This window comes from Corvus cornix, chromosome 20, assembly GCF_000738735.6.
Source record: "Corvus cornix cornix isolate S_Up_H32 chromosome 20, ASM73873v5, whole genome shotgun sequence".
Taxonomy (NCBI): domain Eukaryota; kingdom Metazoa; phylum Chordata; class Aves; order Passeriformes; family Corvidae; genus Corvus; species Corvus cornix.
The window spans coordinates 723794-737305 of NC_046349.1; the positions used below are offsets into that span (position 1 = coordinate 723794).

The following is a 13512-nucleotide window of genomic DNA, read 5'->3' on the forward strand; positions in this document are numbered from 1 at the left end:
GTGGAATATTTTCAGGGACTGCCATCACCTGGGAATCCCAAATAATTTTGACTATAAGCGATTGCTTATCTTCACTCGGGTCTGTGAAGTGAAAAACCAGAAGCACATCTGTACCCGTGACAAGGTGAGCAGCGTGTGGAGCCCGGGGGGTCAGAGCACCGGGGGGCACACGGGGGAGCTGCACCCCATGGCTGGGGTTCCTGGGGGTCCTGCCTCATGCTCCCTTAGCCCAAGAGGGGGAGAAGTAGTTGCTGCTCTGAAAGCTTTTCTCAGAAGCTGCTGTTTGGGGGAGGGACAGAGAAAGCCACTGTTTGAAAGGATTTGTGGCAGGTCCTGCCAGGGGAGACTCTACAGACCTGTCAGATCTGCATGATTCTGCTCCAGGTCTTCTGGGCAGGAAGCGAATGTGGCTGTGGTGAGGGGCTGCTAAAGGGGTGAGGGGTCTTCTTCACTGCCAGGCTGCCTGGGGTCACTCTCAGCACTCTGCTCTCCCATGGTGGCCTGAGCCAGGTTCAAAATTTGGAAATTGTGAATAATCATTCTGCTTTCTGCTGTGAATGGGGGGAGACAACTAATTTGATTAATTGATTTATTGCCTTAATTTTCCTAGTAAGACAGTGGCAAAAGTAAATGCTGATAGGGTTTTTTTGATTCAGGAAGTTGGAAATTTGTACGAGATGTTCCATACCCGGTATTGCCTGCACCGGAGAGCATATCAGCATAAGACTGGCAACATCATTGAAATAATGCAAGTATATTTTCCTTTCCTTCCTTTTCAATTTATTTTTAAATTATTGAAACAATCTATATCCATTTGGAATATTCAGATAATCTATAAGGTGTGACATAGAATAAAAGCCACTTCTAATTCTTGTGGAAAGACTTAGTACTTAGAGTATCATAGAGGCTGTGGTTAAGAAAGCAAGCAAAAACAGAGAGAGGAGGACAAAAACATCCTTCCATGTGAAATTAAATTAGAGGAAAATTACCAAAGGCCTGAAGGAGCACAGTGCCAGGGTGTGCTTAAACCATTTAAACTGCTGACAGCTGAAGTCAAATCCTTATCTGCAAGTTAGAGACCACTTAGCTCAAACTGGCTGGTTACTAGAGGAAGGTTACTAACAGAGTAAAGTCATGAATGGGCTCATGTAGCTCAGCTGAGGCCTGGCTTTGTGTTTATATAATGCAAGATTTGTTCAGGACCAACTCATCTGGCTACCTGCTGTTTTACCTCTCTTGTCTATAGAATTTTCCATATAACGTTATTGTTTTTAGTTTTCTTGAAAACCAGAAATACTCCAAATATTTTTTCCTTAGGGTCTTGTCTGCTGGGTAACTGTCTGTTGAGTTTGGAAAAAAGGAATGTGAAGGATTACACAGGACAAGAGTGATTTGGATTGCTTTCATTTCATAAATTTTAGCTCCTGATTTAAGGATCCTCTAAAATTCAGACTAAAAATGCTCAGGTTTGACAGTACCTACCTACATATGAGGAGTAAAACATATTTTTTAGTTTAGAAAAACTCAGATCTTGGCTTCCCACAATTATAGCAGCCTTTCCAAAAGAATGTCCAAGCTGGAAATGACAGCAAGACATCTTTAGAACATAATATTTTCCCATCTGAACATAGTACATGTTTGTGATGCTTCCCCTTTACAATGCTTTTTACCCTCTCAGCTAACTCGGGAAACAAGGAATCTGTAAAAGGGTGTGGTTATCTGTGAGGCAGCCGCTGTTTGCAGGGTTCTGCAGTTGTCTCAGCAGTTAAACACAGTCTGAAGCAGAACAAAGTGAACTTGCTCATTCATCTGAAGGTTACATTCTCATCTGAACCCGTCTGCAGTAAATCTCTGTTGAAATGTGCAGTGGCAGCATGGAGATAAGATGTTGCAGTGATCAGTGTCTGCTGTGTGCTGGGGATACAGCTTCATCTGGTGTCTTCTGTTTATAACATACTAATTTGTTTCTTTTTTGCCTGTTGACCAGTGAGGTGTTTCAAAATGTTATTTTCATAAAGTCGTAATTTTGTCTCAAACTAGGATTACAGAAGCCTTTCAAAAAGCAGACAAATTTTTTGAAATAAGAGGCTCTGGAGGGAAAGTGTATCACATTTCTACAGCAATGGAGGACATGGAAGCCTACACTAAACTAACTGGTAAGAGGTCTCAGAATTACTTTTTTAAGTAAAAGAGCAGGAGTATCTGTTAAAATGCTGTTTTTACAGCATTTTGTGAACAGAAGGTGGGGCAGGCCTGGGCTGTCTAATCCTTGTGCTCTCAGATCTTGCTGGGAGAGCAAGATCTTCTAGTTTAAATTACTTTTATGTTAAGAGAGAGAAAGAAGCACCAACTTTATGTTCCACATACATTCAGATTCAGCAGTGTTAGAAGATCCTGCCCGTGCCCTGAGTTTGTTGCACTTGTCATGAGTGGGATGTAAGTGAGCTCTAAGTGATACTGCAGGTGGCTCTCTCAGGTGGAGAAGTACTGGATGTGTGTTGTGGTGTGAAGCTATTCCCAAAGCAGGTTCCAAACGGCTCTTGCAGGCTCTCAGGGTTGCTGCCTCCTGGTCTGTGCTGTGGGGCCCCAGGTTGTGTTCAGAGCTGCAGAGTGGGCCAGGCAACCCTGCTGCTCCGAGGCTCTGTGCTTGGCTCTGTGCGTGCAGGGCAGGGGTGCTGCAGGCCCTGCTCAGGGCTGCTCCTGATTACTGGCAGCTCTTGCAGCACCTGTCACCTACAACTCACCAGGACTTCCAAGTCAACTTTCCTGAGTTTCCATCACCAAGCCTTAGCTGACCAACAGAGTCAGCTAAGAACCTCTATCTTTGGTCCATGGATGAGGTGACAGGGCCTGAGGGCACTGTTGCAGAGAATCCTGTGTGCCTTAGCCTTTGTGATGCTAAAGGCCTTCTGCTGGCAGTCCTTCATATGCCACAGCCGTCTGCAGTCTGACCACACACCTGCTGAGGTGAGGAGCTGTGTGTCCCCTCTGTCATTGTGTGCCTCTGCTCAGGGCAGGACAAGGCAGGGCAGTAGCTGTTGGAGAACACAAATTGCAGTGCTGAGCAAAGGAAGGCTGGGCAGAAAGCAAAGAACTGAGGTGAAGTTGTTCCTGGGCTGGGCCTGTTCCTGGGGGCTGGCTGGCCTGGTGGGTCCTGCTGTGACTGCCTGCTTACCTGTGGTACCTGGTGGGGAGCACAACTCAGGGCAAGGACAGCAGGCTGTGCCCAGCCTCTCACAGTCTGCCATGGCAAGGAGCTGCTTGCTGGGACCATCTGTTCAGCAAGGAGAGTGGTGTGAGGAATGTACCAGCATCAGATGTACAGTGGAGCATGAATGACGAGTATGTTCTCCTCTTAAACCTCCTTCCTGCCTCTAGTGCTGTCAGAGGTTAGGATTTTCCCTTCTTCTCTCTTTCTTTCTTTTTCACTCAGGGAATTTTCTCCCATTTGCTGCCTAAGAGATGGGAACAACAGATACGTAAGAGGGACAAAAGATGTAGCCAAGGAGGAGAGGGAAGGGTGCAGTTTGCTATCCTCTCTGAGGTGGGGGCTTTCTCTTGGGAAGGGCAGAGATTTTGGCTGGGGGGTGAGGGGCCGGGCTCAGCTCTTCGCGCTCAGGACCAGAGGTGCGATGGCCGGGCTGCTGCTGTGGGGAGAATTTGCTGCCACCGCGGAGTTCTGTCCTGCGCTGCTTTCTCCTTACTGGGGGTGAGCTTCTGCTCTCAAGTGCAGCTGTTGAACTGGGACCTTTCCAACGCCCGACCTCACTGGGAGGAGGACCCCGTCCCCGTTCCCGGAGGGAGCAGCTCCCGGCTGCTGCCGCTGCCGGGCCCCGCTGCTTTCTGCCGCTGCTCCGGCTCTTTCAGTGCACGTTAACCCGACCCCCCGTGCCCGCCGGGACACCCCGCGGCTCCTGCTACGGCTGTGGAATTTTCTGCTACACTTTGTCTGCCAGCCGGGTGCGCCCGGCTCCGCTGCGGCAGCCGCCGCTCCGAGGTTCCTGCTGCGCTCCATTCCGGCTCCCGAGCGGCACCCGAGGGGCCCGGCTGCCCCTGGGGCTTTGCCAAGGAAGCCCCTTTTCCATCCCTCCCGCCGGCCCGGCCGCCATCACCGCGTGCAGAGGCGGCCGAGCTGGCGCCACAGCGCCCCCTGCAGGCGCGGGGGAATCCCCGCAGCCGCCCTGCCCGGCCGGGAGCCACCAGCGCCCCTGGCGGCCGCGAGCGGAGCTGCACCGAGGGGAAAGGGCCTGCGGCCGGGAGAGGCCGGCCCTGGGCTCTGCTGCTGCTCGTTGGTGCTGCCGGCGCTGCTGTTTGTGTGCCTTGGCACCCACACACACACCAGCAAAGAGCTGCTACTCCTTCTCCCGTAGCTCTGCCTGAAAGCCCCTTAATTTCAAAGCGATCATAATTTGGAGGGAAGGGGGTCACATTTTCCATTCCAACAGAGGCTCCTGCCTTCCTTGGCAGACACCTGTCCTTCAAACCAGGATAAGTGCTTGCAACCTGCATGCTCCTGAGGCTTGTTTCAGCAGTCCCTGGTGAGTGATGCTTCTGTGAAATTGTCCAGTTATGGACCTCTACAAATTATGATCCTCTGTGAGGTCCTGCAGCAGAAGGTTCTCTAGCTTTCTTCCATGGTGGGTGAAGAACCACTGTTGTTTTTCAGTGTGTTCCCTCCTGATTTGGCAACAAGTCCTAGTTCTAGTAGAGGCTGAGACAGCAAAACATTCCTTGTCACTGCTGCTTTTGCACAAGGAAGATGTTCATGGGCTTCTTATTTTCCCTGCATTATCTGTTCTTTGTCTGACGAGACCTGGTCTGTGGTTCCTCGTGGAGAAGTTCCTGGCTTTGGTTGGCCTTGTCCATAAAACCAGTTGAAGGTGTTTTGGTACATGGCTCAGAGGTTGCTTCTGGAGCGTGTTGGGAGCTCCTCAGGCTAGTTGCAGCTCCGAGTGCACTCTTGCAGGGCTCTGCTTGCAGCATGTGTTGAAGGTGCCCAGGTGTTCCTGGCCAGGGATTGCAGCTGTGGGGTGCAGATCAGGCCAGCAGCATCCTGGCAGCAGCAGTCTCTTGAACAGCCAAAAATAACCTTTCTGCTCTGAAGCCACATCAAAAGAAATCTGTCCCACTGATGGTGGGAATCTTGCTGCATGTGTCACAGGAGGGGGTATTTTGATGATGGCATCCGAAGTCTGAGAAAGCCTGAAGGCTTAATGGCCATTCTTTATTTTTTTTTACAAGACAGAGTGCCCATGTCCTGAGCCAGTTAGTGCTGGAGTTCAGGATAGTCTGCTAAACAAAACTGGCTAAATAAGAGGAGAAAGTAACTTCCAGTGAATAGCAAAATATGTTGCCAGGGTGAGAATTGAGTTAGTTTTTCTGCCAACAACCATTGTGAATCTAATGATAATTAAGATTATATTGTGACATCTAGTTGTCAGACTTAGTTCAGTCATTCCCTGAAAGTGTCTTTCCTGAACCAGCAGTTTTTTCTTGTTGCTTTAACCTTTGGTCCTGTTTGTGCATTTTACTGCGACATTGGGTTGTGACATACGTAACAAAAATCAATGCAACTTTGGCAGACTGTATCTACCAGGAAATTCTGCACTCAAGTCATCCAGAACTGGAGGAGGCACGAGAAATTTTGCATAAAGTAGAACGACGTGAATTATACAAGTTTTTAGGAGAGACTCGACCTGAATCGAAGAAGGAAATTGTAAAGGTAATGTCCTTTAGTGGAAGGTTCTGAATTCTGTCCCCATATAAATGTTCTTGAAGTTGCTGACCATCCATTTATCTCTATTTCCATGTGTGCTTTGTTTGGTTTGAGGGGGGTTTTTTTGTTATTTGCTGTTCAAAAAATGGAGTCAAAAGTTGTCCTCCCATCTTTAAGTAGCTGAGCCATGAAACATATAAGAAATTGGGAAAAGTTTTATCTACAAACAGTCAGAAGAATGGCAACAGGTGGAAATTCAGAGGCTGATTATTGTAGAAATATTTTCAGGAAAAACTTTTCTGAAAAATACAAAATTTTATTGAAGACTGTTACAGTCCAGTGATTGAGAAGGTTATTACATCGTTTGATGTTCATGAAAATTTCAAAATAATAAGGAACACATTTGTGTTCTTTGCTTTGAGAATAGACATCAAATTGAGTAATAGCTGCTGAATTTCTTGGTGTTAAATTCTCTCCTAAGCAGGAGCATGCCTGTACTTTTTCCAGTCTTTTTCATGAATGCTTTTCAAAGCAGATCACAGTTTAATTCCTGTTGTCTTATTTCAAAATAATGATATATTAGAGCTCACTTCAGCTGGCTCAGCTCTTTTAATGTGCTATGCTGTGTTGTCAAATCATCAGTTATTTATGCCCAAACTTCACCCATAAGGGTGAAAGTTTTTTATTCCGGATTTCCAGAAGTGGATGTCTGTATCTAGAAAGCCTTCATAAATAAGAATAATTCAGCTCTTTTAAAGAATGAGGTTAGAAAAGGACTACTAGATGTTGGAGTTCATCTTTTTGTTTGAAGGGAAGGTTTGCTTGTGTTCTTTGTCTAAGAAAAAGTAGTGTTAAGAGATTCTGTATTATAAAAGCAGGAGGAAATAGGTGAAAACATGAGATGGTTGTACATCAATTGTCTAATTTCTGCCCTTCTGAGGAGAAGGTTGGGATAGGTGGCCCAGCAAATAAAGGAGACAGGTGTGAGAGCAAATGGTATGAGTTCCACCTTTAAACAGTTCCTTTTAGAAGCTTGGTTGATGAAAGGAAAAACTCTCGTTTTGAAAGTCCAGCCAAAGGCATTGAATCTTGAGGTATCCAGGCTGTTGTTTTGAAGGGAGAGTGGGTCCCTGTTGGTGCTGTAATTATATCCAGCCAGTGCTTTGCAGCTCTGGGTGCACAGCTGAGGGGTTGAGGGAGGATGTTTCCTCCTGTGGTGCCCATGGCAGGAGTGCCAGAGGCTCAACCTCCTCCCAGGCGCTGGAGGGGAGCAGTGGCTGCAGGAGACAGAACTGTGTCTGCTCTGCTCCTTCACACACCACAGTGCTATGTTTGGAATCACAGAATGGTTTGGGTTGGAAAGGACCTTTAAAGGCATCTAGTCCAACCTCCGGCCATGGACAGGGACACCTTCCACTAGACCAGGTTGCTCCAGCCCTGTGCAATTCTGTGATCCTCAAGCTGGCCAGAGCCAGGGGAACATCCCAAACAGCTTCAGAGTTCTTAAATTCAGGCTGAGTTTCCAGTTAATGCAAACTGGAGAGAGAACTTCAAAACAATGCAAGCAAAGAAAGGAAGTGAATTTACATACATTCTGATACAGGGTAGAAATACTTACAGACAGGCTGCCTCCAGCCAGGTCCCTTCTGGCAAGGTTTTCCTCCAAGCTTGCTCTCAGTCTAAATAAACCTTTCCTTGGCTTCTTGAGTCACTACAAACCACACACATGCCTCACCTTGGCAATGTGTGTGATTTTCTGCTTGTCAGTCTCCCCATCTCTGCAGTGAACAAGTCAGCAGCAAAAAAACCCCAAAATTAACCCAACTGCTCCTAGCTGAATTCCTTCCCTCCTGGACAGTCTCCTGACTGCTCTGTGCTGCCTTCCTGTGAGTCTCAGTTGCTCCCAGGAAATCTTGCTGCTTCAAATCTTGCATCTTCCCCAGAACACAGCAGCCCTGAGTAAAGGTCACAGCCTTTGAATGAGGACTCAGGCATTTCAGTGGTCAACTGTTCTCCATCAAACCATGTTCCCCTGCTTTACTTTAGCCTAAGTGTGAGCAGGGAATATTCCCTTGGGGCCAAAAGCAAACAAAACCCCTTTGTGGGTTTCAGCTTTTGTGGAGTACTTCAGTGGAGTACTTTTTGGTTTTGTTATTTTTTTGTGATTGTCTGCCTCTTGTGGTTTTTTATATGTTCTGCTGTATAGATATACAAGCTTTATTAGAGGGTAAGATTCTGCAGCTCTTCATTAAAAAAGTTCAGTGAAAATGCCTAGTATTCAGCTTTGGGAACTTATTGCAAAACATTTGTATTGGTAAAATAGTTGGTTGAATGTACTTATTTTCTGTTTTCATGCTTCAGTATTCTGGATGGTACACTCCTACTCTCCCCCTGCCCCATCATCAGGTGTAAAACTTCTCCTCCACAGACTGGCAGATTTTGGGTCTTCTCAATTGCATAAGATTGGTTTGTTTCTAAAAACTGCGTTTTGTGCTAATGGCTATGGTGTACAGTAATTCAAACAACCAGATTGCTGCAAGAGTCTTGTCAAGCTGTGAAGAATTGAAAGCTTTAGTTTAATCACATATTGTGTCACGTGTTGTGTTGCCTTGACCTAGACCTGAGAGGGTGTAAAAGTAATCTGAGTTACTGAGTTAATCTTTTGGTTTGGTTTCTTTCAGAGTAATAGCCTGGCAGAAAGCATTGCTAATTCCAAGCCAGAGAAGGACCCTCCAGATGTGGAGCTAAAGGCTGAGAATTTCATAGTTGATGTAAACACCTCTCAGAGCGGGTTCCAGTAAAAACTTCTCGATTGCAGAGGGCCTTGTGTACCCTGGTGAAAGAGCAAACCCACAGGGTGTCTGTAGCTGCAGTCCTGGTCCAGCCTGAGGGTCTGAGGGCTACGAGCTTCCCATGGGAGGTTTGCTGTGGTGGGAGGGTGTGGGGCAGGCAGTGGGCAGCCTCACTGGGCTGTCACCTGTGACACTGCTCCTGGTGACAAATGGGCTTTCCTGTCACTGTCCTCACTCCAACAAGGAGCAGTGGAGAAACCCGTGGGGTTTGGGATGTGGGTGTCAATGGCAGCAGCCTGGGGACCACTGGATGGGTCAGGAAGGCAGAAAACCTGCAGGCCCAGTGGGAGGAAAAGAGGCACAGTGACCTCCAGGCTCCTGGTGTTGCACACCTGATGCCCAGCAGGCACTGCTGGGGTTTGTCTGCTGCACAAAGCACCTGCTGGCACAGCTCAGTCTGCAGCCAGCACTGGTGGGAGCCTCAGACAGAGGAGGGAGCTGGTGCAGTCTGCAGGTATCACACAGCCTGATCCCTGTTCTCAGTTCATTCTGGGAAGAGCGAGTGGCTTTCCATAGAGTGCATCACGAACCACTCCTAAAGCACCCTTGCACTGAAGGTTTACTTCACTGGGCAAGACTGTAGCAGTTCACTGAGCTTTAAAAAATTTGCCTGGGCTTTTCCCATCCCACAGACTGAAATTGTAGGGAAGTGGGTCCCTGCTGAGCACAGAAATGTTGGGGTTCCAGGCCGATGTAAATAATGTTGTTTAAACCTCATGTTATAATTGTAGCTCTGCTGCAGCCTCTGCGGGTTGTGTGTTTTGGGGAGGCCCAGGCTGGCAAGGGACCAGTACACTTCCAGTGCTGGAAACTGGAATGTTTCAGAGTACAACTGGGAGCTGGTCACTGTAAATGTGAATATCCACATGGCAGCATCAGAGCAAGAGGGCGTGGAAGAAAAGATGCAAAATACAAAAATCAGATTGTTTTTTAAGTAATAATTTGTTAATTACTGTTCATTTGATTACTGTAATTTTCAGGAGTAGAGTGTGTGTGGCCTTTTGTATTTATTGTGAGAAAACTAAAGACAAACATTAACAAATGCCATTTTCTTTGTTTTACTTGTCAGATTATCAACATGGATTATGGAATGAAAGAACAGAATCCAATTGATAACGTTCATTTCTATTGCAAGGCTGATCCTTCCAAGGCAGTCAGTATCAGTAAAGAACAGGTAGGTTTCTACTTTCCTTCTGAAAAGCATTTTCACCACCTGTGATGGAGGTGATCACAGTCCTGCGTGGTTATTCTTGCAGCAGTTGTGGAGACGTGGTGGGATCCATGGCCTTGCAGGTCTTCAGGGTGTGTTGTACTGTGACACTCTGGAACCCTGACAGCCTTTGCATATGAACAGTATTTAATTGGAATACACTGGGAGTTGGAATATCACAGTTGCTTTGGATAAAACTCATGGATTGTAGTGGGGCTTCTTACTGCTTTCCTTTTGTATTCCAAGAAATACTAAAGCTTTTTTCTGTTTTATTCCAAAGGTTTCAAAGTTTTTACCGATAATATTTATGGAGCAGGTTGTCCGGGTTTATTACAAAAGTCAGGATCCAGATGTTATTTCAGCTGCAAAACAGTACTTTATTCAGTGGTGTATGGAGAATGATTTCACCAAACCACAGGTAACAAATTCACTTATTATATTTCTTGTTTAGAGCTCTTCATCTTTGTCCATAAGTTTGCTTTTTCATTAAAAAGTTTGACATTCAGGCCTTGCCTTTGTGGCAGAGGCACTCACTCACCTGACCCCGGGTTTTATCAGGGCTCTCACCTGGGAGTGCTTTGGTTTCAATGAAGTAGTGCTGGAGACCTGAAAGTACACATAGGATTTTATAGGATCATAGAATCATGGAATGGTTTGGGTTGGAAGGGGACCTTGAAGATCACCTTGTTCAAAACCCCTGCCATGGGCAGGGACACCTTGCACTAGACCAGGCTGGGGAAAGAGCTGCATCCCCAAACACGAGAGGCCACCCAGGAGATGAGTGTTCTTAGGTGGGGATACAGGCATGGAAAACTGTGTAAGGCCCATTCTTAGGTCATTCTTCTGGCACCTGTCTTTTAGAGCAGTTAATTTTAGAAGGGCCTTTATACCAATGGATCAAGCAACAGCTCTCCCTCGTTGTAGAGTGTGGTTGTGTCCTGTAAGCACATTGTTCTGGCTCAGGCACATCCACCCTGCAGGGCCTGGCGTGCTGCAGAGCACAGCAATGTGCATCTCACCAGCTGATTTCTGAGCTTAGGCAGCTGATGGTCTGTGTTGGCAATGCCTGAGCACAGATTAACACCTGTATCTGACTGGGATGAGCCCCACTGCCTCAGACCAGCTGCTGTACCAACCTTGCTTGTTTTAGACAGTGCAAGGCACATCCCAGCACCAAGGGTAGCTCAACTGCAGCAGTGTTGATGAGGTATTGTGGTGAAGTCAGAGGAAGCATTCTAGTGTTTCTGTTTGTAGGCCAGTGGCCAGGATAGAGCCAGTTGACTTTCCAGGTTTTCTGGTAATAATTTAGGAAGAACTGGACTGCCAATGGTGATGCCTCCTCAGGTAGGCAGGGCACTTTTGTCTCCCCACCACTGACTGCAATCAGTTTCCACCCCTGGGATATACAGTCATGAGTGTTTATTAATTTACAAAGATTCTGGGACCTTGGATTGACTTTTTGCTGTTAAACCTGAGAGTGAGCTGCTTTTCCTCTGCTTTAGAATGGAAAACAAAAGTGAAAGTTACCATCATTAGTGTTTCCTGACTTTTAATACTAGGATAGTGATGTTGTTGCCCCTCATCTAACTCCAATGAAGAAAACCTGGAATAACCTGACAGATGATGAACACACAAGAGCCTCAGAACCCAGCTGCAGACAAAGGCTTCCTTTTGATGAGTAACACGTTTCTTTTTGGCACTATTCAGTCTGCTTCCTCAGAAGATGAGTAAATTTGAGCATCAACTCTTCTAAAAGCTGGTTGGACGGACTGGAAGAATTCACAGAACAATGCAGAATGCATTTTACAGTACAGAATGTTTTAATGTAGATACCTAAAGTGCATAGTCCAGATGGACTTCTAAGAAACAACTTATTACAAGAGAATAAACTCAGTTCTCATTTGTTTTTGAATGTATTGGCACTGTGTAGCAGGAGTAACTTTAAAAATTGCAATTCATTATTACAAGATTTTATTGCTCCATCTTGTCCTGATCCCTTCCTTAACTGTGCTGTTGCATGATTTAGCAGAAAAAATCCCAGCCCAGGTTTGATGCAGTTTTTGGGGGGGGGGTTGGGGTTTTCTTAGTGTCTGAGGAAGAGGGGGATAAGTACACTTCTGAAAATACAGTGGGGTGAAGAAGAAATTACCAAAGGTGGCATCTTCAAAATTAGCAAAATTAATTTCAGGCAAAAAAAAAAGGAAGGGAGAGGGGAATCTCTTGATAATCAAAGATTATTTTTCTGGTATTCAAAAAGCTGATGCACGCCTCTTGCTGCAAGTGACCACAATTTTTATTGAAGTAACAATGCATTGCAGTGCCATGCAGCCTTTTATTGTTTTATTGTGTATTTTTGATACATAGAATGTTATATTTTTTACTGTCTGTCCTGCAAAGACTGCTCAGGAGGCCTGTGGTGTGAGTGGTTGCAGGACAGCCTAGCTGCCCAGGTGTTTGCCAGGGCACAGGTGTGCAGAGGGGGCAGTGCCAACAGGGTTCTGCCTTGGCTCTGCTGTACACTGTTCTGGGCAGACAGGCTCATCAGAAATCCCTCCATTCTTGTATCCCTGCCCTGTTCTTCCTGGGTCTCATGGCCGTCCCTGTGTCATTTTTCTGTCTCTTGTAGATCTGTGAGGGTTCTTATGGTTTTCCTGTACTGGCAGTACTGGTGTGAGTGTTCTGAATGTCCGTCCTGTTGAACACATGACCGAGGAAGACAATTTTCCTCTCATCTTTTACTCAGGTCTAAGAGGAAGGCTGCTTTCTGTACATGAAACCTCAAAGCTTGAAAGAGTCTGACCACAAAACTAAAAACGCAAAGTAAAAGGTTCAGTAATGCTCAGGAATTGGAGCGATCTGTGGCCTTTATATGTGGAATGGAGAGAGAGGTGTTGAGCATCTGGCTCAGGCAGTCAGGTGTGGGTGGCCAGGGTAGGTTCTGAAAAATAACCCAGTGGGAAGGTGCTGTGAGAGAACTCCAGAACTCCTGTCATGTCTCTTTCGCCCTTTTTATCCTGGGAACTGATGCTGTTAGACAGAGGGAGGGAGAATGGGTATCCATGTACTTCTGCTGCTGCTTATGTATCTGTGCTCACATGTCTGAATGTGTAACCTCTGGTGTTCCTGTCTAACAGTATTTCAGACCTGCAGGTGAACCAGGTAACTGTTACAAGGATTTGTGACCTCTTTAAAAGCTTTTAAAAAAATTCAAGAAACAATATCTTATACTGAAGACATTTATATCCCTTGTTTGCTTAATATAATTTTGATATAATTTTGTTATTGTTGATTTGGTTTGTTTTGAATTTGTTACTAACTGTGCACTTTATACTTGGGAAAGATCTTTTGCTTATGTTAAATCAAAAGTTTATACTTAACATTAAGTTCTGAGAGCATTTCTTTTCTCAACATGTTCATCTGAGCCTCTCTGAAGAATAAATTTATAAACTATGATTTTACTATTCTTTTAAAGAATTGCAGTGTGTGGCCTTTACTAAAAATGGTCAAGGTGTTCCTACCTGCTGCTGGTGGAAGAGCTTCCCTCTGGGAAGAGGTTCTGGGTTCACGTCTCCTCGTGGGCAGTGGGGTTGGCACAGCGGGGCCGGGGCTCAGGGAGGATCCCACCATGGAGCCACCTGGCCCTGCCATGCCCTGGAGAGCAGCCACCTCCAGGGGCCAGGGAAGCTTGAGATGCTGCTGCAGCTGCTGGGGAGGGGAAGGGAAGGGGAGGTCAT

The 13512-nt window shown here is 46.2% G+C and overlaps 1 protein-coding gene across 5 annotated transcripts in view; it reads left to right on the forward strand.

Annotated features, from left to right (window-relative positions):
* Nucleotides 1-13249, forward strand: part of SAMHD1 (SAM and HD domain containing deoxynucleoside triphosphate triphosphohydrolase 1) — a 29064-nt gene extending 15815 nt beyond the window's left edge. For 4 of the 5 annotated variants that reach the window (XM_039563423.1, XM_039563420.1, XM_039563421.1 and 1 more), the window contains 8 exons: nucleotides 16-124; nucleotides 657-748; nucleotides 2041-2156; nucleotides 5583-5722; nucleotides 8398-8487; nucleotides 9638-9742; nucleotides 10059-10196; nucleotides 11338-13249. In XM_039563423.1, the coding sequence (XP_039419357.1) occupies nucleotides 16-124; nucleotides 657-748; nucleotides 2041-2156; nucleotides 5583-5722; nucleotides 8398-8487; nucleotides 9638-9742; nucleotides 10059-10196; nucleotides 11338-11460 (913 nt within the window). In that variant the 3' untranslated portion in view covers nucleotides 11461-13249. Of the gene's footprint in view, nucleotides 1-15; nucleotides 125-656; nucleotides 749-2040; nucleotides 2157-5582; nucleotides 5723-8397; nucleotides 8637-9637; nucleotides 9743-10058; nucleotides 10197-11337 lie in introns of those variants that run through there. The other variant, XR_005603467.1, reaches the window with a different exon arrangement.
* Nucleotides 13250-13512: the final 263 nt, after the last annotated feature.